The 24838-nt window shown below is 39.8% G+C and overlaps 2 protein-coding genes across 2 annotated transcripts in view; both read right to left on the reverse strand.

Moving 5' to 3' along the window:
• Positions 1–24838, reverse strand: part of LOC146471005 (uncharacterized) — a 55935-nt gene that overhangs the window by 18234 nt on the left and 12863 nt on the right. The gene's annotated exons all lie outside the window — the stretch shown is intronic.
• LOC146471006 (uncharacterized) lies at positions 3730–6071 on the reverse strand. Its single transcript, XM_085121333.1, has 2 exons — positions 5940–6071; positions 3730–4802 (listed from the first exon to the last, which is right to left on the reverse strand). Exon 2 carries the CDS (start codon positions 4786–4788, stop codon positions 3730–3732), a length of 1059 nt encoding a protein of 352 aa, XP_084977459.1. The 5' UTR covers positions 4789–4802; positions 5940–6071.

Consider the following 24838-nt stretch of genomic DNA (forward strand, 5'->3'; position numbering starts at 1 on the left):
TGTAAACGCGCCTTGTAATAGTATTAAACCACCTCATAGCACTCCCCACTGGGTCAGTTCGAACCAAACTAGACCTTACACGTTGACGCTGAACATAGATATTTCTTCTTCGCAAATATCCCAGCATCATGCTGATACCAGAATTAGGAAACCCACGTCTCACATGTTGAATTTATTCGTCTAAATCAGAATCTGAGATGGTTGTATAACGACTTTGAAGGGAACATGACTCCATGTTCTAAACTCTACGCCAAAGTGTAGTTCTGGAAACTAATAACATTCTTGTTATCTGGGACCAATTAAATCTCATTCTGTTTCTTAGAAACTCCAATTGAGGTATTGAAATCTCGTACGCCGGGCGACCCACTCTTGGATTGGGTGTAGCTGACACACCTGGCAAAACCCTAACAGTGGGGCGTAAAGAGGTGCACGAAACTGCTCTTATTGCAAACATTTCCCATCTGTTTAATAAGATTTGAAGCTGTCTCACTAGGGATTCAAGATGTGGTATTATCTTGTCGTTCGCTTGATCATTTCTGTCCAACAAATCAACCAAATGGCGAAGAGAATCTACAGCAACCTCAAGGCGGACGATCAAATTCTCCGCCATGTTGCGATCACTAGCGTGAGGATAAAACCTTGAACAGTCGGTTAAAAGCCGAGTAATAGTCTTCAAAAGTTCTGTTGTAGAAGAGAGCAGTGACAAGAAGAAAGAAGAAGAAAGGCTACAACAAGAGATCGCCGCCATGTTTTTTCATTGCCATCATACATAGAGGCCTTCCCAAATAAAGGTACTTTTCGTGCCTACATACACAGACGAAATTTCGAGACCCCGCGTATACGCGCATTTTAGCAAGCGTATATATGGGCCCTTTTTGGACACGTATATATGGGCATTAATTACGCATATATGCGCGCTGGTGGTGACGCATATATACGTGTATTTTAGTACGCATACATATGGGATAAAAGCCCATACATAACTGATGTTACGAGTATACGCAGCAAAAATACCCACGTATATCATGTCATAATTTTGAAACGAATGGCTAACCATAGCGGTGTGTCCACAGACAGCCCAAAAACCGTCTCATGGATAACATTGGTGGGCGCAAAACGGTAAAATATACTGTGTGAAACAAAACGTTCACATTTTTTTTAATCATTTTTCAATTTAGGTTTATTTCGTGTTCGCAGTCTGCGCTAATATATTCCCACACAAAGATAAGTACAGTACTTAAAGTTCTTTTCTTTAACAAATAAAGAAGCCTCGACTGTGCTCTGTTCTGTTGTAAAGCACGCAGGAAGCGGCTAGAGTTCGAAAGAAGTGTAGGGAAGTGTAGTCGAGTGTTTCTCCCATCTTCTTTTATTTCCCCCCGCATTCACCCTCATTTTCAAAACCAACTTCATTTTCCGAACGAACAGATCTGACGTCAGCGTGCATCTGTACTCTGATAAAGCACGCTAAAATAAGCCAATCACAATCCTCGTTAGAATGTTTCGAATGATTTGATTGGTTGAACAACACGAAAGCTGTCACATGTCAAAACAAGGCATCAAAGTTTGCTCAGTTCGAATGTAAAGCCAGTAGTGTCAGCGCTTCTTCAGTTTTCCCATTAAAAAATCAGGATGGAAAAGTAAAATGTTCATTGAAATCCGGTGGATTTGTGGCCCATGAAAATCTGGACGTAATCAACATGGCAATTCGAAAACAAACTGCTTTAAAGCTTGCGGCCGGTAATAAACCAACTGCTTCGCTGTGTTTTAAGAATGAACAACATTCGAATTCACGGGAGCAAGAGGAGTGCTCGAACTGTTGACACCGTTTGGAAAAGGGCTGCTGTGACTGCTGTGGCCTCCCACTCAATCCTCCAGAGAGGATATCTCAACAAGCTGTTAGTTGTTCACTCGAAGGGCGAGCGTTGTAATTTCTGAGGCTTTCTTCACTGCGGTGAGCGGAGGTGGCCATGATGCGGCGTGATGGAACTTGCACCGAAACTGGTAAGGATCTTGTAAGCTTATTTATTTGTGTATTCGCTAGCTAATTAAATTTTTACTTCTCTCAATTTTTTGTTTGATCTTTTTGTACGAGAATATAGCTAACGAGCACTGTTTTTAAGCTTGAGACATTTTTCCATCTTTCGTTCTAAAACTTGAGCTGTCCATTTATGCTATCGTTGGTGTTTATCGTCTCTGCCTTCGATGTAATTTCGACCATTTCGGCGGTTGACATGTTTGCAAATCTCTGTTTGTTTATATTTCTACTTGACTCTGTGTTTTAGTCGCTAACTTCTTCGGAGACTTCACTTTCAATCACCGTGTTATTTGTAGTGTTTTTTTACCTTCTATGCGCACAGGATGGTCTACGGCCATTTTAAGCTAAGAGCTCGTTTACGTTTTCTAGGTTATAAAAGACGTCTGGATCGAAAAATTATAGTAATAATAAATAAATAAATAAATAAATAAAACCGAGAGAGAAGTCCAGGAATTTCACAAACGGGCCGGTGGCGTGACACCGTTGCTCCGTGCATCTGTACTCTGATAAAGCACGCTGTTTCAACCAATCAGCGCGCGCATTATATCGAAGTTTTGTTATAATTAATATTGCAAGTTTACCTGCGTCACATAATGATGTTTTACAGCAAATCTAAACTACAGTGATTACCTACGTACATCGTGATCAATCACAGACAGTTTAATCGATAGCACTTGTTCAACATGCTCAAGGAAGTAGTGCTGTCAATGGTCTATTATGTTAATACAGCCATTTCAAGCCAGAATTATACGATAGAGGCATTAACTATAAGAGTAACCTCTGCATGATGATAGTATGTATTTTGTTATAATAATTACAGATTTTGTCCAATTTAGTCCTACTTGTTGATGCTGCTTCCTAACTATATTTTTTGCTATGCAATTTCCGAGATTCAATTTCAGCAAACATTTTACAGGTCAATTGCCCTTAAACCCATTTTTTTTGTAACAGGGTGGTCTAAAACATCATTAACCAATGTGACAAATCAACCATACACGAGATAATTACTTAAAAATGGCTTGTTTGGTAAGTAGCCACGTAAAGAAGATAAAATATCCTGAGATGCCGTGATCTAGCATCACAGAATCAGTGCAAATAGATTAGGCCGTGTTCTTGAAAAGCCTTTAATTATTATTAATCCATTTCTACCGTTAAAAGCGCCCTTGGAGAATATATAGTATCTCCTAAAGCGTTTCCTTTTAGGTTCTCAGCAGAAAATGAGCTGTCATGTGCGGCAGGAATTACTGAAGTCGCGACTTCAAAATTAATGCTTTTCTTGGATTCTTTGATTTCCCGCAAACCTAAGATTTCCGCCCAAATTGACCCAAACGTAATTAAAATGGAAAACAGCTAAAATTATATAAAAACAAAAATTTAGTTTAGGAAAAGTTATTATTTTTTTCCTAAAAACAACGAATCTGATCTTTGAAAACTCTGTCGGTCAAACATTGATTGCCTGACCCGACGTCATGTAACATGCGAGGTCATTCTTAGAAAATTTTCATAAAAAATCAAAACTTTTTCGTCTTATTTCCTCAAATATGAAAAACTTATAAAAGTGAGCGAGGAAAGAAGCACCTTTCTCAACCTTGTTTACCTTAGACAGGGTTACAGTACTATCAGTGTTCGTTACAATTGTGATAGTATGGCGAATTCCAAGAGTCAATTTGCGGGGCTTGTGCAGTGTTTTTTGTCTATTTGTATACCAGCTTGTAGAGAGTACTATTGATGTTTTGGCGCCCTCTTTCATCCTGATTATTTGCAATTGCCAGGTAAGTGTTACCTTTGTGTTCAAATGCTTGAATGTCAGCTGCATGTTGAGTTGAAAGCTCCTGGTATTTGATAAACTGTGATCCGGACAAACGATACACAACTGCCGAGTTCCCTTCAAATTTGGCAACAGCCAGGAACGCCTCATCGCAAATCGTAAATGGTTCCCAGGCACTAGCTGAGTGAGTGGGAATGGACTGGAACAGAACAAACCTGCTGCCATTCCACTTGTAAATGAACGAGTCGATGTTGAAAGAATTTCCCTTCCGCGAATTAGCAAAAGCGAGGAATGTCTCACCATTGTAGCTGAAAGACTTGACATCATAGCCACCATATGTCTGAAGAGACTGGAGTTTGACAAAGCGATCACCTGACCACTTGTACACGGAGGACTGGACAGAATATCCCTGATTCTTGCTGTAGCGGTTTGCAAAAACAAGAAAAGTTTCAGTCTTTATTGCAAACGTTGTGCTTGCTCCAGCACCTTCGGTTCTTATCTCCTGGAATTTGTTGAACTGGTTTTCGCCCCACTTGTAGATGACTGAGTTTAAACTATACGTAGTGTCATTATAATTATTCGTGACGACGAGAAACAGGTCCGACAATATTTTAAAGAAGTTAAAACTAGTTGCTGCGAGTGTCGGAATGTTTTGCAAGACGATGAAGTGAGTTCCATCCCACTGATAGATGGCGGAGTTCAATCGATGTGTAGTTTTATCCCTGCGATTAGCAACAGCAAGGTAATGCTTGTCAGCGATCGTAAAATATTCCATGTCGCGTCCTCCTATGGTTTCTATGGTCTGATAGAGGTCAAACCTACCAGTTGAATCGTCCAGTTTGTAGATGTAAGAGTCTGTGTTGTATCCGTTGTTACCATAATAATAGCTAGCGAAGCCGAGAAACAGACTCCCATCGATACTGAACTTTTCAACGGCGTGAGCACCTTCGGTTGGCAGGTCTTCATATTTTTCGAAGTGAAGCATTCTACCGGAACAATCTTAATAGAAAAACAAACATTTCACTTAACATGAAATAGGAAATTTTATGTAACATCAATATCAACAGCATATCTTTAACTTAAAATGACAAACTTAAGAATGCAATGATTACCACCGACAATAAAACTAGTTCACCTATCGGGTTGCGCCATTTAACAATAGCACGATTTCAAAACAAAAACAAACGTTCGCATTGAATCAAGGGTGGAAATGGGCTTTCCATCTGTTTATATCGGTATTTTTGTAATGGCTTCTGTACACGTTTCTGCTTTCTATGTTTATCAACCAATCATATCTCAACTTTTTATTAGTATCATTTTAAATATTCCAAGCGGTTTTTTCATTTTTACCTAGCTTTTTGCAGCCTCTGAAGAAGGTTGTCTAACCGACATATTGATGAAAGTGGATCGTTTCACTATCTGGTTTTCGCTAGCGATTTTCTGTGCGAAATTCAGCTTGACGCGCAATTTCTTCAGGGTGAACATGGGTCTTAAAAGTGTCGAGCGACCGTTCTGGATGTAATTTATTTTAATGTCTCGGAGATGTTCCCGAAATCGGTCACCTAGTCTCCCTCCTGTCTCACCAACTGCATAGCGTGTATTTTATGCAACTGATAACATTATCAGAGGTGGATGTAAAGCAAACAGTAATTTGAATAGATCGCTTGTGTAGATTTGTGTCAGTATAAAGGAAAAAAGTTTGTGTAACTGAGGAATGTCATGTTTTCTAGGCGGTCTTTTAGTGTGTGAAATTTCATCTTATCATGTTTCCAGTTCTGGAAGTTCAAATGTGTTCTGTAAGTACTTATTATGCCTATCAGTTACTAGTGTTTTTGCGTGGTAGTACACTTTTAAACTACGTTACGTCATCTCACTGAAACGTTGTTTGGGCAAACAACGCGAATCTTCATAGTTTTGGTGACAAAGATATGACTAAACGTATAGTGATGAGTGAGATTAGTTTGGAGATTGTAAGTTTACTGTTTTCAACCTGAGGCTGTCAAGCAAAAACAAAACACTATTAAAAAGCAGTATGTTTATGAAAACTTGTCCCAGTTTAATCAACGTTACTATGGTAACGCAACATTCATCATCCAACTTACTCTGTCTGTATAATGTGAAGTCATTTTTACCTACCTTCAAAGCAACTGCTACGTTCAATCTCTGCGGCTATTCTGTCGACTAGGTTCTTAACCTTTTCTTGCTGTTTCCTAACCTCGTCGTTTTGTTTCCTTATCGCATCAAGGACTTCCTTTTCCGCGGGGCAAGCAGCAAAGCAAAGAAAGAAAGCTGCAAGAAATGTTTGCGGCAACACTCTGAATACATTATGTAACACCACGAGAAAAATATCATTTCAATCACTGCCAAATCTGCAGGAGAATTTTTGATAATTTATAATTATCGCTGCGCTGTTGTTATTATTCTGGTTTATCAGAAATAAGAGACTAAGCAATACATTTTATGTTTGTGCAATCTCTTTCTTCATATTTAACAGTAAATAAACTGTTGCAAAACTGCAACGTTCCACTCCGTGAGTACTCTAGCCTGCGTAGCTGGTAGTATTGTAGGGGCACGCGAAATAAAGTTTTGGCGACGGAGCTGCTAGAAACGAGCGGCTAAGCCGCGAGAAATACGGGTCACATTGCCAAGCAAAATTTTTCACAAAATTTTGAACAGAGAGAAAACACTATTAGAAAGCTGTATGTTTAGGAAAACGTAAAATTTAAACCGATATGAGAAACCACTTTCAAAAATGACAGAAGTGTCAAGATAGATTATTCTTCGAGCATGCAAAGCAAAGATCTAAAAGTTGTGCGCACGTGCCATTTTCATAAATGGCCAATCAGATTGAAGAACGTGACTGAGTTTTTCCAGATGTTTTCTTTGAAAACAAAACATCTGGGTAAGGGATTAATGACGCCCCTTTGCTCTCGCTGTTGTACCTCAGTCAAATCATAACGAAAACTTTTGTATTCAACCAAAACGAATGAGCACCTAAGACTCACTACTTATGAAATTAAATTAAAGACAAACTGATGACACTATTCAGTGAAATAAGTAAAAATCATTTCGTGGAAACAAAGTTGGAAGTTTTATTTTAACAGGAGATTTCAGTGTGTTTATGAAGCGAATGTTTTCAGCTGACAAACTGGCATAAGTTCTACACGCTCTTACAGCTTAGACTAAATTAGTTTCTATTGTTTTAAATAATTTAAAAAAATTTTCACGGTTATCCTTCGGCTAAATAGAAAACATTTGTTTTAGAGGTATCACGCGAAGAGGACTTCAAAATCGATAGAATTAAGGTGGTCTTCCCAGACTTTGATATATAAAAGGTGATTGGTGAAGCGAAAGGAGCGGAATGACCACATCTGGCAAGGAGATGTTTGTAAGGAAGATGGTAACACGGCTTGTTTTGTTTTACGTGAAATGAATGAAGTAAATTATCTATGAGAATAAACTCGGAAGTACACAGCCGTCATCTTCATATAAATTTGAAACCTAACATTCAGTCGTGGTATTTGGAATAAACGGACGAGTCGTTTATTTTAATTTATCCTTTTTTTTAACCGGCGTTTATTTGAACGTTAAATGGCGTGAAATTAAATCGAGGAAATTGGGATACTAAATATTGCAGTTCTTTCCCATAAAAATAAAACTAACGAAATGTGGTTTTTGTCTCTTTAACTCAAGAAAGATTTGGCGTTAATTAATTGTTCGGCTGCAAATTTGTATGGTTGTCACAGCAACTTCTACTTTTAGAATTCAGAGAGTGACACAGTCATACTCAGAAAAAGGAAGTCCGAGTGCTCCTCACAGGAGTCGAACCTATGCACTGAGCTATAGAGGATACGTGGGAGCTAAGCCATTAAACCGGATACTAGGTTTTTCTACTCTTTCAGCTCACAAAAAACCCTCTTTCCACTCTCCGTCTCAAAGGTCACCTTAGGGAAAAAAAAAGCTTTACGGTCAGCACCCGCTCTCGGGAGAACTCTGATCACTAGCTTAACTTATGAAAGTAAACAAGGCTAGCCACTGGAAAATCTTTGGGTAAAAGTATACCAGATTCGAGTGTCTGGAGAAATATGCGCAAACTACTTCTCCTTGCAAGTAAAGAAAAAAAACCCTTTTTTTATATATTTTCTCAGTTACTTGGAAGAAAACATTTCGCACCTTCCTTCGGTATTTCGCTTGTTATTATTTCGAGCGAACCAAGATTTTAAGATTTTTGATCGATTCACGCAAGCTACATGTATTTTCATTTTTGTCTATGATATTTTTAATCACCTTTATGGAAACAGTTTGCCCCTTCCCAAGGTACTTTTTTTTACATGTTGTTACTGTGGACGTTGGGCAGTGTCTCGTTTTCTTACGTACAGTAAGGCGGGTGAATCACGCGCCAAGGGAAGCAATTTTTACGCTTACTCGTGAGGTTTGCTAGCTTTACTGTTCCAAAGAAAAAGAGGCAACCGCTCGTAGTCTAGTTGTTGGTTCGTATTGAATAAATTACCAGTGGCGAAAGGACATAAACGAGTTGAATGTGAATTATTTTCTCCTTTTTTGCCAGAAATATAAGTCGCTTTCATTGAACGTATCGATGCGTTATCTTAGTGAAAAAAACAATGTTGACAGGTCAGCAACGAAAGGAAAAAAAAGAGAAAAGAGAGGGAGAGGCAGTAGAAGAAAAACAACACGCAAACAAGACAAAGATCAATTTTCTACTCTGTAGCACATACCTCAAATTTGCAAACGCTGTATTCTGATCAGATGTCCTTGTTTCAACTGGGTGTGTGTAGCGCACTGTCTAAAGGATAACAGGATTTTGCCGGTTTGAATTATTAACGCACACTCTTTAATTATTCATCATAAAATGATTAGAACACTTTACCTCAGGCATATTATAAATTTGTCTAACTGCTCAGCAAGAATCCGCTTTTTTATTTGTAGATAATGTCTCCCCTCTGGCGCGCTTTTTTCTTTATCGAGAACTCTTGGTAGCATCTGTCAACCAATATAAAGTAGAATCTAAGTCGATCAGATCTGCATGGTTAGAATAAAAACTTCAAAAGGAGAAATTTCAAGTCAGATGATCGTTTACTGAGACATCGGAAAAAATCCTAGTTATGTAGATCGAGTGTTTGGCATAAACACTAATTAACAGAACCCTAATTGGGACGGACAAAATTGGCCGCAATCGCGCGGTGGCGTTTTATTAGGGCTTCTATTTCACTCTTAACTATCCGATTCCGAATACATTTATGAATAGTTTTTGTGCAATAGAAAAGTCACTTGAAACAAGATATCGCATAATTTTTCTTCCGTCATTAATAAAAATTACTGCCATTCTTGTTTTTCATTTGGGATAAAAAACTTTGTCTTATCAGAGAAAGAATTTCAAGCAACATAAAGAGTTAAAAAAATAGTTATGATTATTAATATATACCAGACAAGTGAATAGTGCTTTTCGCTGATTGGCTATTTTTGAAGGTGATAAGCCAAGTACTTTAATTTTCACCTCCGAGCAGTCGAAGAGAAACAAGATTCCGTTTCGCCAAGATCACTTAATAGTATCGATAAACAAGGCGGCTGTTACAATAAATACAAAAATGGCAACAAAGTTTGGCTGGACGGCATTAAATGGCAAGTTAATTATTCTTTTCAACCTCATATTCTATACCGTAAACTGTCGAGCGCTATAAAAGTAAAATATGATACATCATATGTTTTGCAGCATTTTTTCGAGACGACGATGAACGCCAATTTGAGAAATGGCTGCCAGGCAGAAGTTCTACTTATCCGTAGGAGACGGCGAAATTTGAATTTTATAATAAGAAAGCGTTGTCGCGAGTCGGTATAATTGAGGTATTTTTTGACCCACCTGTTTTAATCAGCTTGTTTAGTATATACTAACACAATTATTTACTTCAGTGTCGGTGAAACTGGTCGATATTTATCTGGCCGCTTAGCGGCTTGCAAATATCGATTATTTATTCACCTCCACATTGGTGAAAAATGGTTAAAAAAGAGCAATATTTCATGTGATCTTTTTATGACATTATTAACACCATTGTCAATAAATGACTTTTTATGATAGCTAACGATTTAGTTCAAATGTGGGGTATTTTAGCAAAGTTGGAGCCAGACTGTGTAGTATCACTGAATTTTCTTACGAATTGTGTTGCAATTTTGGGGGAGTCAATACAAACCGTTCTTTAAAAATATACAGTGATACTGCATATTAAAACATCTGATAAGAGATTTAATATCTAACTTCGCTTTTCTGATATGTAACAAAGAAAACTACAAGGGAAAAATTAACTTAGGCGTGCGCATTTTTCTTTTACTGTGCGAATAACCAACTGTATGAATATTACGTCATCTTTGTACTTGGGTTTTTGTACATTATTTGAACTGCACTCAGTTTAGTTGGGCAATAAAATACTTAGATTCTTGGTCTCTGGCAAATCTTGAGGCGTATTTATTAGCACAAGGCTTCTATGCTCTGTAAAAATAATTCAGGAAATTAATTATTTAATCTCAAATAAAGCAGGTGTTTTTGGTAGTCAGGAAAAGAGGGGTGTCATTAAACTAATCCTTATAAGGCGTCAACACCACCTGGAAAAGAGGCGGTCTTAAACTAATTGAAAGTTTCACATGCGACTTTTTTAAAATGTATTCTCTATCTTTATTTATAATTGACATTAAACAAAAAAAAAATACAGGAGAATATTGTGGAAACTTGCGACACACACGTATATACAAAACTAATCCATACATATTTTTACAACTTTCTCCTTAACAAAGCCTGGAAGACTTTTTGTAGCAGAAAGGCTTTTGTAGGGCGCCAAATGTGCAAAAATTAGTTATTACAATTATATCGAAATTATTTGAAGCTTTGGCTACACTACTTTTCGAGTAAGAAAACATTACGTCAGAGGCATGAACTTCCACTTGTTGTGAAAATCATTTTACTTCTTATTCTTCACTACAATATGTAATTGAACTTGATATTTCTTAGCTAATAAGACCTTAAAGGAGGAAATGGTCGGGTTTGTAATATTTCGCCTGCAGTGCCAATACATTAGTGATTTTCCTACTAAAATACAGTAGCTCAGCAACACATGAATATTTCCATGCACTAACGCCCACAATTACATCTTGCAAAGATAAAGTAATATCTTCTTTCATAACGTCGTAGACATCGGAATCCACTTTTTCTAGTTTCTTTAAGCTAGCAACACACTTGACGATTTTATACGCCGATCACCGCGATCGGCGAAAACCGCCAGGACTGTGCCCGGTGCAGCGATTGCGATTTTCGCCGATCGTTGCAATCGGCCTATAAAATCGCCGATATCTGGCATGTTAGATTTCGGCGATTAAATACGCCGGCATTCGCCAAGTGTGCCTGTTCACGCGATTTCCTACGGTCATTACTGTGAATCGCCAGTAAAGTCAACCTATCAGGTTGGGCGATTTTATGACATGAATTTTTAAAACTGCCACATCGCCGCGATCGGCGAAAAAAACGCCATGCCTGTCCGCATCAGCTGGGGGCGAAAATCGCTTGCAATTTTCGCTGGCGATCAAATTCGCCGCGATCAGCGTTTTAAAATCGCCGGTTTTTGGCAGGATATTTGTGCAAGTTATATAATTGAGTACCTTATATTGAAAATCTCGCGGATACTTTTCCTTGCAGACAATAATTGGCAGAAGATAAATCTCAGATAAGTCCTCTCAAGTGAAGATAAATTGACCCTGTAACCTCTTTGGACCATTTGGTAAGGTAGTTTTTAATTTAATTCACATGCCACTTGACATGTGCTAATATTGACATCATTTGGGAAACGTAAGGGGTATAATTGATGAAAGAAATTGTTTATTTTTTTTGTATTTAGCTTTCCACAAGTTTGGATAATGATTCTTTACATTTGGGAAAAAAAGTTGAAAACATGGCTGTGTGGTTCTCCAGAACTATTTATTTTAACCACCTTCCTCTTTCCCCCTCACTGAAAATCATTGGAAATTCTAAGAAATGGAAGAGGGGTGAAAGGGGTGGAGGGGGACCATCCACACAGCACCTCGATCAATTGATATCTGCTGCCTTTAGAGTAAAAAAAATGGCTTGTGGTCCACAGCCTACTATCTTTGAAACTGGCAACACTCTTGTAATAATCGGACTGCAGGAGCTGTCTTCTTCACAATTCTTCATGCACAAGTCTTATTGGAAACCCAGTCTCATGTAACTTTCTCAAGACAGAGTATTACTATTTATCCTCAAACATCCTTTTCGTTTCTTGTTTCCTTATCAGAACCGGAAGACATTGGTGTTGTTATAACTTGATAGATTCCTCCATTGATTCACGTCTTTATACCAACAGTTGCAAGCCGTTTCATAGCTTGTGCAGATAAATCGGCTTTTCCGGTTAAAATTTCGTTGGTAACTAGAGCTAAACAATATATCATTCCAAAGACTTCATTAAAACATCTAAGCTTACCACGTGCATCATTGCGAATTAAAGTTCGAGATTACCCTTTAACTTTACGTTGTAGGGTATGCAGTTTTACCTTGCTCGTTTCAAGAGTTCGTTTGTCACATGTCCTGTGGGGGAAAGCCATTTTTGAACTCATCTAAAACAACAACAACAAAAAAAAAACATGACTAGAAAATGAAACCGATTGTATTTATACTCTGTCTTGTCTTTCCTCTTTCGAAATCAACAATAATCGTTTTGGTTATAAAAATAAGTTATTAATCTCGCATTTCCCTACCCTCTACTTATCTTGGCTCACCTTACCCTACTTAGAAACAACTAGTTCCCAGTCCTTCCGGGCTTCTGAGTTTCCAAGATGGCGTCGTTCCTTATATTTCGTCGCTTCAGTACCCGCTTCATCATTTTGTGTCCACCCAAGGTTATTTGCAAGTTAGAGAGACTTTATTTCATCTGTCTAGTATATACTACCATGGAATAGCGCTGGGAGAGCTTCAGCAGTGATGTACAGATCGAATGAAGTGGTTGGTGTAGTGAGGTAGGAAAATCGAATATCTTCATGAAATGTGAGTCCTATAGCAGCTTGCTGTTTTAATGATTATTGATAATTTCGAAAGAGGAAAGATAAGAGTGTAACATTACAGTCGGTTTGTTTTTGTAGTCATATTTGTGTGTCCTAGATGAGCTCAAAAATTCCCTATTTCTTGCTTTTTCGCACAACCTGTGGTTGTTTCACCCATTTGAGGAGTTATACAAGTACTTCTCTGTGCTATGTAACGCAATGCTTTTACGTGATCTACACCCAGAACACGAATAAAGAGTTGTCGTCCACCATGTGCTTGAGTTGCTTGACATGAACTTTTAAACATGCTGTTTGGAAGCGGGATTTTCAGCCGTACAACGCTTAAGCCAGCACCAAAGGCGCTGAAAATCAAAGGCAAATACTCAAGGTATCGCACAAATAGGCTGTGAAGACCTCGTCCAACGCACGCTCGCCGTTCAGCCGAAGTTTGACTCGCTTACCGAAACCAGGCGTAAACGAAGCAAACATGTCGCAGTTTTTGATTCCTCCGCCGTCCAAGATGGATATGACGGGTGATTTAGTATACAACTGGGAGTTCTTCAGAGATAGTTGGAAGAATTACGCTACCGCTACGAAATTGACCGATAAGGATAAAAAAATTGTCGCCGCTACGTTGTGATCGGTTATGGGCAAAGAATGTCTCTATGTATACAGAAATCTTCCCATGACAGCTGATGAAAGACAAGACGCCGATGTTATTTGTAACAAAGCTCAACGAGTATTTCGTACCGAAGCGAAATACGATCTACGAACGCTATGTGTTTAACTCTCGTTCCTAGAAAGCCGATGAAAGCTTCGATCAATTCTTGACAGCACTTCGCAAACTCGCTGCTACTTGTGAGTTCGGTTAACTTTTGAGGACGAAATGCTCCGCGATCGTATCGTCACTGGCTTACGAGACCACGGACATTGCGAACGTCTTCTACGAGAATCTACGCTAACCCTACAAAAAGCTATTGACATTTGTCGAACAAACGAAATGGCAGCTAGTCAGGGACACAAATTGGAGCAGTCTGGTACGATTCACTTCGCTCACGAAGAGAAAAAACGTGGTCCACGCGAGAATCCACGAAGAAATTCACGTCACACGCGACCATACAAATATTGTGGTGACGCTCATGCAGCCGGAAACTGTCCCGCTTACGGAAAAGCCTGTGCAAAATGCTACAAGAAAAATCACCTAGCAAAAGTCTGTCAGTCCACTTCTAATAGGGGCAGCAAGAAGCGTAAACCTGAAGGAAAGAATCCCGGGAAGCACCACCGAGTAAATCAGTTAGGAAAAGACCAGCCTCCTGATGAGCTAAGCAGCGATGAGAGCATCTTCACGCTCCACGCACCAAAAAGGGACAAGAAACAGTACCTCGTATCAGTCCTTGTGTCAGCAAACAAGAAAGAAAAAGCCATCCAAACTAAATTTCAAGTTGACACCAGAGCCTCGTGTAGTACCCTAACCCTCGAAGACTACAAGAGAATTACTAGCACAACACCTGACCAGTCTGACACCAAACTCAAGCTCTATGATCAGTCAGTGATACACCCAGTAGGCAGTACGAAACTCTACTGCACAGTCAATGGCTTAACTAAGAAAGTCCACTTCGAGATTGTTGAGCATGCATCCACATCACTACTATCAGGAAGAGCATTTGAAGCTTTGAAGCCTGTTCACTTCAATGAAGAGCATCTTATGCAAGTAGACCCCAGCAGTGACCCATCACTTACTCAAAAACAAGTCCTGCGTGAATACCATGACATATTCCCTGGTCTTGGAAAGTTACCTAGTACCTACCACATTGAAATGGATTCAAATGCCAAAGCATTGCAAGAAAACCCGGGACGTGTACCAATTCCAGTCAAAGATGAGCTCAAGCGCAAGATCGACGAACTTGAAACCATGGGTGTTATCGCCAAGGTAACGAAGCCTACCCCTTGGATCAGCAACATGGTTGTTGTGAGAAAGCCCAACAAACTCAGCTTGTGTATTGATCCTATTCACCTAAAAAAAGGCATCATTAGAAATCATTACCCTACACCCACAGTGGAAGATATCGCACCCAAGCTCACCAAAGCGTAAGTCTCTTCTGTGGTAGATGCTAAAGATGGATTCCTACAAGTCGTTCTTAATGAACCCTCCAGCTATTTGACAACGTTTTGGACCTCCTTTGGTCGATATCGTTGGTTACGATGCCCTTCGGAATCAAGTCCGCACCCGATGAGTTTGAAAGGCGCCTTGATGAGTGTCTTGAAGGCCTTGATAACATTGCCGTTATTCATGATGATATTGTTATCTTCGGATCTGGTGATTCCATAGAAGAAGCAACTTCATCACTTGACCTGGTCTTTAGAGCACTCCTAGACAGATGCAGAGAGCGCGTATTAAAGCTTAACAAGAAGAAACTACGCTTCAAGCTCAGCAAAGTAGCTTACATGGGCCACATCCTAGGCGCTGATGGTCTCCAAGCCGATTTTGAAAAGATCACAGCCATCCGTGAGATGCCACGCCTTTTAAACATACAAGGAGTTCAACGCCTCATTGGAGTAGTCACTTACCTCTCCAAGTTTCTTCCACAGCTCAGCACTGTTTGTGAACCCCTCCGTCGTCTAACTGACAGTCAGGCCCTTTTTGATTGGCTACCTCAACACGAAGATGCCTTCACCAAAATAAAGGAGCTGATTACCCAAGCACCAGTCCTTCGTTATTTTGATGTTAGCAAAGAAGTCACAATCGACTGTGACAGCTCTGCAGTTGGCCTAGGCGCAGTCCTCACCCAAGACGGTTGCCCAGTAGCTTATGCCTTACGAGCGCTAACACAAACGCAGCGTAACTACGCTCAGATAGAAAAAGAATGCCTTGCTATCGTCTTTGCAGCTGAAAGATTCAAGTGCAAGGAGAAGAAAGATCCCGACAAGAAGTCGAAGAAACAAACCAAGGAGAAGCTATCTTCGTCACAGACCAACGTCTCTAGCAAATACGCCAAGAAACCAACAAAGATGCCTCCTTGCAAACGCTGATGACCTTGATCTCAGCTGGTTGGCCAAATGACAAACTGCAGACCCCCCTTTGCATGCGCGAGTATTAATAATAATAATAATAATAATAATAATAATAATAATAATAACTTTATTAACGTGTCAAGAAATGTAGCTGAGGGGAGAAGTCCTCTCTACTAATAGTGGACACCTAACTAAATTCTAAATATTCTAAAAAATTATAAAAATGAATTAAAAATTTACATCTTAAACCATATTGATAAAATTTCATACATCAATCGCAAAAAATCATGCAAACCCTAATCATTCTCGGCATAGGTTGCAGCCTCGACAGTTACTGACATTTGCTGCTAGGGCCATAAGGTCCTGATTACGTATGACTCTTTTAAATTGCTTCAGAGAGGGTTGATATCTTATTCTAGGAGTGAGATCATTCCACAGTTTAGGCCCTAGGTAACGAAGTGAGTGTTTTCCATATGTCACCGAAGAGAATCGAGGTTGAACAAATTCTCGCTTTCTTAAGTAATACGAACCACTGTCTAATTGGAAAAGATTACAAAGTCTCTGTGGCAGCAATTCATGCTTAATCTTATACATGAAGATGGCAATGTCCTGTAATCGTCTGTTGTATAACGATGGTATGTCTGCTTTTGCCAGTAGTTTCTCGTAGCTAGAATGTTTGTCCTTAAAAACTGCCCTGAGTCCTCTTTCTTGTATGCGTTCAAGCTTTCTCCTATCGCTTGCCCTGCAGAAGTGCCAGGTGAGGTGGCAATAAGTAAGGTGTGGTAAGATAGCAGCTTTATAAAGCTGCAGCTTGGCTTCTGTTGGTATCAGGTTTTTCAGTCTCATAAGGACCCCAATCCTTTGGCTTGCTTTTTTACACACGTTGTTAATATGATGGTTAAAGTTTAGCTTACTATCTATCGTCACTCCTAAAAGATTCAGCTTCTCTGTCGACTCGATTTCGCTGCCTTGAATACTCATGGTCGGATTTGTTATCTCTCTTTTGTTCTGCATTGTCATGGTTCTATATTTACTTTAGTTACCCTTTAGCATGTTGTCTTCATACCAATTAGACGCTTTTTCTGCATTCCTGCTAAGTGATGACTTTACGTTTGCGAGATCCGTTCCTGCTTCGTAAATCTGATGGTCATCTGCATACATAGAAAGGTTCAAAGTAATTTCATAGGCCAGATCGTTCTGGAAGATGTTCCAAAGAAGTGGTCCTAACGCAGATCCTTGTGGGCATCCTCTGTTTACCACTTGCCAAGAACTTGCTAGTGATCCCAGTCTAATTCTGTTTTGTCGGTTGGAGAGATAAGAGCGCAGAAGATTTACGGTGTTTTCCGCAAAACCATAGGCTCTTAATTTGTTAAGCATGAGTGGTGGGTGAAGTGAGTCAAATGCCTTTGACATATCCGTAGATAGTATAGCTACACACTGGTGCTCGTCCCTTGCAAGTTTCCATTGCTCCACCAGTGAGACAACTGTTGTCTCACAGCTATGAGATTTGCGGTAGGCGGTAATGGAATCTGATAGGCGGCTTTCGAATTGAGCAGTGATTTGTTTGCTAATCAGCTGCTCAAAGACTTTGTCCACAGCAGAAAGGACTGTAACCGGTCTGTAGTTCTCTTTGTCGAGTGGATCGTCTTTCTTGAAGGCGGGTATCCACTCTCCCCTTTTCCATTCACTTGGCCACTTTCCACTGGAGATGCAAGAGTTATATAGCTTAGTGAGGGGTATGGCTAGTTCCTTTGCTCCCAGTTTCAGTACTTTAGCCGGGATATCATCGTATCCCGTTGCCTTATTTGTTTTAAGCGATTCAAGTGCACACAGTACTTCTGTTGTGTTGGTAGACTCAATAGTTATTGCTTGTTTATTTTCACAGTGAGATCTAATCCGCGCTAGACTTGGATGGTTACAGAGTTGTTTCTCTGATTGCTGAGCTCTGTCTCCGCCAATACTGTCAGCAAGGGTGGCAAAGTGACGTGCTAGAGTCTCGGCAACTCTTGCTTGATCACTTACCACAACACCGTTAACTTTGAGGTTAATTTCTGCTTGTTTGTTAGTGCAAGTCTTCGATCCCAAAAACGGTTTAAAGGTTTTGAAAAATTCTTTTGAATTTCTCTTTAGATCTTCAGCTTTCTTTTTCCAGTATTGTTTAATTGCAATCCTCCGTTGTCTCGTTGCTTCGTTGCGACACCTTTGTTTAACCTCCCAGTTGTGTGCAGATTTATCTTTGAAATAATTTGAAGTGGCTCTTCTTTTTGCCCTTATAGCACTTTTCCACGATGTTGTCATGTAAGGGACATCCACAGATCTCACTCGCATCTTTTTCAGGGGAAAGCATTCATCCACTATATCCTTCATCAGTGTTTTCCAATAATATTCTTGGTCGTCTACGTCATCAAACAGATCTCCGACGTGCCATGGAGCTGCGGCTAGCTTATTTGCATACACTTCCCTATCACAATTCTTATAGTTCCTGAAAGTTATAATTTTATTCTGATAGCGCTTAACTGTCTCCTTCATCAAACCATATATTAACAGGTGATCGCTCAAGGCTGTATCGTAGATACCACATTGCTTGAACATCTCAGGTCTGTTACTAAGCAGAACATCAATTAAGGTGCTGGTGGTTGTCGCACCTTTCCTTTCAATTCGTGTAGGTTCCTTTATTAAGCATTCAAACCCCTGTTCCGATTCCAAATCAATAAGCAGTTTTCCTTCACTCCTGTTAGGTCGTAATCTATCGAGATTTAGGTCGCCGATAACAGCAACAATTCCTTTCTGGAGAGAGGCCCAATTGCAAATATGGCTTAATTCGTCCTCAAGTGCAAGCTGGTAGTTTCCATTTAGCGCTCTCGGTGGTCGGTACATTCCAATCATAATCATTTCCTTTCTACCGATTGTTATCTCCAGCGCGATTGCTTCGATGCATTTGTATACTCTGCTGAACTTTAGCCTTTTACAGGGGATTACAGCAGATACAAAAGCCAGAATGCCTCCTCCACCTTTCTTTCGATCATTGCGAAACAGTGAGTAACCTGGTATATTAAATTGACTGTTCGGGTAAGTTGCGTCAATCTTCGTTTCTCCGATAAAAATAATATGCGCTTTCAATTTGTGGATCACACAGGCAAGCTCGTCGAACTTATTCTGGATGCTGTTAATGTTGAGATGACACAAAAGCAATTCTTTGCTGGAATTTGTTCGCTTGGCCTCGAGTTCTTGAGGTGAGATAAGATCCTGATTTGCATTAATTCCCCCACCAGCTTGATCATGCATGTCAACAGAAACCGCGGTTTCTTCAAACCTGACTGAGTCTTCAGAGAAAAAAGAGTCACTCAGTGGTGGTAGAGAACAGAGGGCACATGTCCAATCGATATCCGGGTGAGCTAGATAATAACGAAATATGTTCCTAGACATATTGAGACATTTGGCGTGGAACCATGATTTGCATATAACACACAAGATGGCGTCTTGGTTGTTTCGAACGTTCTTGTGGCATTCGCCGCACGGATATTTCGCCGTTGGCTTCTTACCAGGGCCAGGGTTTGATGAGACATCACCACAAATAAGGAGGTGTTTCTTGATTTGAAAAGAACTAGTCCCATTCGATGTGTGAAGAATGCGCCCAGGAAGATAGTGCTTTCCACGGTGTTTAACTTTATCGCACAATACTGATGGGTTCACCAGAAAGGCTGTTATCCTCGGAAGTTTATCTCCCGCATTCCAAAGAGATGGTTCTTGTCCAGTTTTGTCAAACAGGAAAAGCGAACCGACAAAAAGAGCTAGGAGATACAGTTTCAAGGCGATGTTTACAGAGCCTGTTTTCGCGTGGCCGCTCGCCATTGGTAGGAAACTGTAGGCCTTACAGGGATGAACTGTCCACTCAAAATGGTCTAGTCTTTCGTGGTACAAGAATCATTATTCCCCACTCTATGAGAACTTAGATGACAGCTCGAGCCCATCGCTCCCACCTTGAAATCTAGTACACGATTAACACTGCACGGGACATCATGTATTGGCCAAGAATGACAGCAAACTTAACTGAAGCAGTGCAAAGGTGTGACACCTGCCAGCAAATCAAACCTGCCCTCTCCAAAGAACCTTTGATGACTTATCCAGTTCCAACTTTACCCTGGCAAATCGTTGCTAGTGACTGTTTCAAGTGTGACAACCAGCACTATCTAGTCGTTGCTGACTTTTACTCAGACTACATTGAAATACAGAAGCTGGAAACCCTAGCCACATCCACCTTAGTCGAGAAGCTGAAGCAAGTGTTTGTTATCCATGGAGTTCCAGTCACTCTGATCACGGATAATGGTCCTAACTATGCATCAGCAGAATTCCACCAGCTCACAGAAGCCTAGGACTTTCAGCACCTCACGTCCAGTCCCCATTACCCGAAATCAAATGGAAAGGCTGAGTCAGCAGTGAAGATTATGAAATCCATCATCACTAAAGCTAACCAAAATGGAGCAGGTGTTTGGAAAGCTATCTTAGAATGGAGAAAGTCGCCTACACCCTCCCAAGGCAGCTCTCCAATTCAACGTCTCATGTCATGGAGAACAAGTTCGTTCATGCCTTGTAAAGAGTCCATGTACAAACCTGATGTCCAGTCCGCTGTTCCTGCTCAAGTGGTACACAAACGACAAGTCGCCAAGTTGTATTACGACACCAGTGCTAAACCTCTACCCCCTTTGGTCATTGGACAACCTATACGAGTTAAAGCCCATCCCCAGCAGGCTCGCAGTGATTGGAAACCTAGAGTTATTGTAGACAGTGTAGCCCCGCGCAGCTACATAGTTGAAGTCAATGGCCGCAAATATCGTCGAAATCGAGTTCACTTACGTGACACCATTCAGTGTAATCCAGTTCAGCCAAATGTGCAACAAATCAGTCTTGCCGAGACTGCAGATTTCTATACAAACCACCATGCTAACCAAGATGATGGTTCCACCCAGCCGTTGCCTAAACAGAGCCCTAGGATGCTCAGTTCTGTTGATCCTGTGGCACCGCCCACAAGCAGTCCTGCAACCCGTACCCGGTCCGGACGTGTTGTTAAACCAAACACACTCCTGAGAGACTTTGTTCAATAAGAGAGTTTATTATGCAGTACAGTTGTATATCCTTAATAGTCACGCTCCAAGACTTCTTTTGAACTTAGAGAACTCAATGACATCAAGTCTTGATGTTTTGCCCTTCGCGATTTATACTTGAGTTTTACTTTCAAGAGTTACAGTTAGTTACAGATTTTCTACTTTGGAAGGGAGATGTTATGTAACACAATATTTTCACGTTACCCACATTCGGGACACGAATAAGGAGTTGTTGTCCACCATGTGCTTGAGTTGCTTGACATGAACTATTTAACACTCTGATGGTTTATACCACACAGAAAACACGGACTTTTATTGTGGAATTTCAAGGTTTTAGCAGTCTTTTGAAATTTGGCCAATTTCATCTAAATTGGGATTAGGTTACGTAATAATCATCTAATCAACTACGATAATCGTTCATTTCGAACATCACCCGTGAAGTGTGATCATTCCATTTCAAAAATATCGACATTTATTAAATTCTCAGCCTCGGATAATGCATTTGTAGCGTTCTGATTGGTTCACTAAATCCCGGTCATCAGCTCATATACCGTAGTTTGACCTTATACGGAAAACGATTGTCCCAGGTGTCGCTAAACTAATTTTTTTTTTCTGCGGGAAGCGAAAGTTTCTTCGGAAAAATGGAGAAAAAACAAAGAAAAGAAAGAAATACCAGACAATGCCATCTCAATATAACAACTACAATAAAAGCCACAAAGTTCGATATGACACTATTTAATGGTACATATCTCTGAAGTTTCCTTTAAAATCTTTAAAATTTGCAGGATTTTACGATTTAGATCACATAACAACAACAACAACAACAACAACCGGTTACTTTCAAAAATTTCAGGATGGCTTGCAAATATCCTGGCGTTAAGAGGTTAAAACCGATCCAAGAAATTTCTCAGGAAGAGCTTTATGCCTGCCTTATGTTTTTACGCATTTACGAGGACTTCAGGAAAAGTTCATCTATGAAATCCGTACGAGCGGCGGCCATAATGTTCGTTTCCGTCGCTTGGCACCACTTAGCAAAACATTTGCTCAAATGTGCACAACTATTACGCTTCTTGATGAGCTGGAACTTCAAAAGCACTTTAATGCTTGTCTCAGAAAGGGTGTAACTCGTATATTTAAACGTTTCTTGAATTTCAGATGTCCGACTGTGTCCGATTTTCTTCGCTTTCGATTTTTCATTCAACTCCGTTTGCAAAGAGTTGCGCGTGTCATGTGATCATTACGTTTCGGGCGCTTTGGTCGGAAGTTGCCTCAACATCCGGTCGTTTTAATTTGAGAGAAATGTTTCCTTAAAATAAAATTCAGTAAACTTCAACAGCAATATCCAAACGCGGACAATTTAATAAAACCATTATTCTATTCGCGCTTGTTGGATATGAGACTGGTTATAGCCAACCCTTTTGCTTCGCGCCTCGTTGGCTATTTACCATCTCATATCCAACGCGCGCTCATGGAATAATTGTCACATATACTGCCTTTTATCATGTGTGGATGGTCTTACTAGTCATACTGAAGACCTTGGTGGTACTTACCCGGGGAGCAGTTATCTCATTACTAATTATCATGTTTTAGCTCTGAAATAGCTTAGAATGTGAGACTTAAAAGGCTGGTGGACGTCTGTACTGTTTTTGATTCTGTTAGTGTATGGTTAGCACTAGTTAAGTGTATACACATTACTTCATGGTATAGAAATGTGGGCACACACGGTATTTTTGCACAAGTTGGGGGTGTATCCACAGACAGCCAAAAACCGGCTTATGGATAACATCTGTGGGCACAAAACGGTAAAATAACTGTATGCAACAAAACGTACCCATTTTTTAAAATTTTTTTAATCATTTTTAAATTTAGCTTAATTTAGTGTTCGCAGTCTGCGCTATTATATTCCCACACAAAGTATAGTTTGCGGAAACAGACGCTATGATTAAAATAAGGGCCTTTTTTCACCACAAAGTTAAGTACAGTACTTAAAGTTATTTCTTTTTATAATACAAGTTTACCTGCGTCACATAATGTTTTACAGCAAATCTAAACTACAGTGATCACCTACGTACATGGTAATCAATGTGCCCAACATTGTGTTCAACATGCTCAAGGATGTAATGTTGTCATGGTCTTTAATGTTAATACAACCATTTCAAGCAAGAAATGTACAATAAAGTTATTAACTGTACATGTAAGAGTAACCTCTGCATGATGATAATATGTATTTTCTTTATTACAGATTTTGTCCAATTTTGCCCTTCTTTTTGATGCTGCTTCCTAACTATAAATTTCAGCAAGCATCAGTTTACGGATTAATTCCCCTTAAACGCATTTTTATGGAACAGAATGGTCTAAAATATTATTAACCATTGTGACAAATCAACCATGCACGAGATAATTACTTAAAAAATGGCTTCTTTGGTAAGTAGCCGCGTGGAATCCCCCAAAAATGGCTTCACCAAAAGAAGAAAACATATCCTGAGATGCCGTGATAACATACAGAATAATTTCAAATAGATTAACCGAGTTCTTGAAGCCTTTAATTATTAATAGTCCATTTCTACCGTTAACCAGCGCCCTTGTCATAACTTCACAAATATAAAAGCTATGACAGTGACACTTGGAGAATATATATTATTTCCAAAAACGTTTCCTTTGAAGTTTGCAGCGGGAAATGAGCTGTCATGACGCAGGAATTAAGTCGACTTCAAAATTAATGCTTTTCTTGGATTCATTGATTCACAGCAAACCTTTGATTTCCGCCCAAATTTCTCAAAGAGTAATAAATACGGAAAACAGCTATAAGTATATAAAAACAAAAATTTACTTTAGGAAAAAATATTATTTTGTCTTAAAAGAAGAATCTTATTGTTGAAATCTCTGCCGGGCAAACATTGATTGCCTGACCTGACCTCATGTAACATACGAAATCATTCCTGGGAAATTTTTACAAAAAATCAAAACGTTTCATCTTGTTTGCTCAAATATGAAAAACTTATAAAAGTGAGCTTGGAAAGAAACACCCATCTCAATCTTGTCGACCTTAGATAAGGTTACAGTACTCTCAGTGTTCGTTACAATTGTGGTATTATGGTGAATTACAAGCGGAGTCAATATGTGGGGCTTGTTCAGTGTCTTTTTGTCTATTTGTATACCAGTTTGTACAGAGCACTGTTGGTGTGGCGACGTCCTCTTTCATCCCGATAATTTGCAAATGCCAGGTAAGTGTAACCTTTGTGTTGAAATGCTTTAAGGTCAGTTGTATGTTGAGTTGAAATCTCTTGGTATTTGATAAACTGTGATCCGGACAAACGATACACAACCGACTTCCCTTGGAAGATGGCAACAGCCAGGAACGTTTCACCGCAAATTGAAAATGGTTCCCAGGCGCGGCCTCCAAGAGTGAGAATGGACTGGAACAGAACAAACCTGCTGCCATTCCACTTGTAAATGAACGAAAATGGTTCCCAGGCGAAGGCTCTGTGAGTGGGAATGGACTGGAACAGAACAAACTTGCTGCCATTCCACTTGTAAATGAACGAGTCGATTCCGTAAGAATTTCCATTCCACGAATTAGCAAAAGATAGGAATGTCTCACCATTGTCGCTGAAGGACCTGACATCATAGGCACGATATGTCTGCATAGAGGGCAGTTTGACAAAGCTGTCCCCTGACCACTTGTACACAGAGGACTGGACAGAATAACCCTGGTTGTTGCTTCTGCGGTTTGAAAAAACAAGAAAAGTCTCAGTTTTTTATTGAAAACGTAGTACTTGCTGTAGCTCCCTCGGTTCTTATCTCCTGGAACCTGTTAAACTGGTTTTCGCCAAACTTGTAGATGACTGAGTTTAAACTACGCGTAGT

This window comes from Pavona decussata, unplaced genomic scaffold (genome assembly GCF_977016875.1).
Source record: "Pavona decussata unplaced genomic scaffold, jaPavDecu1.1 SCAFFOLD_107, whole genome shotgun sequence".
NCBI classification, from domain to species: domain Eukaryota; kingdom Metazoa; phylum Cnidaria; class Anthozoa; order Scleractinia; family Agariciidae; genus Pavona; species Pavona decussata.

Coding starts and splice junctions, on each gene's coding strand:
- LOC146471006 (XM_085121333.1), bottom strand. CDS start 4,788: ATGCTTCACTTCGAAAAATATGAAGACCTGCCAACCGAAGGTGCTCAC.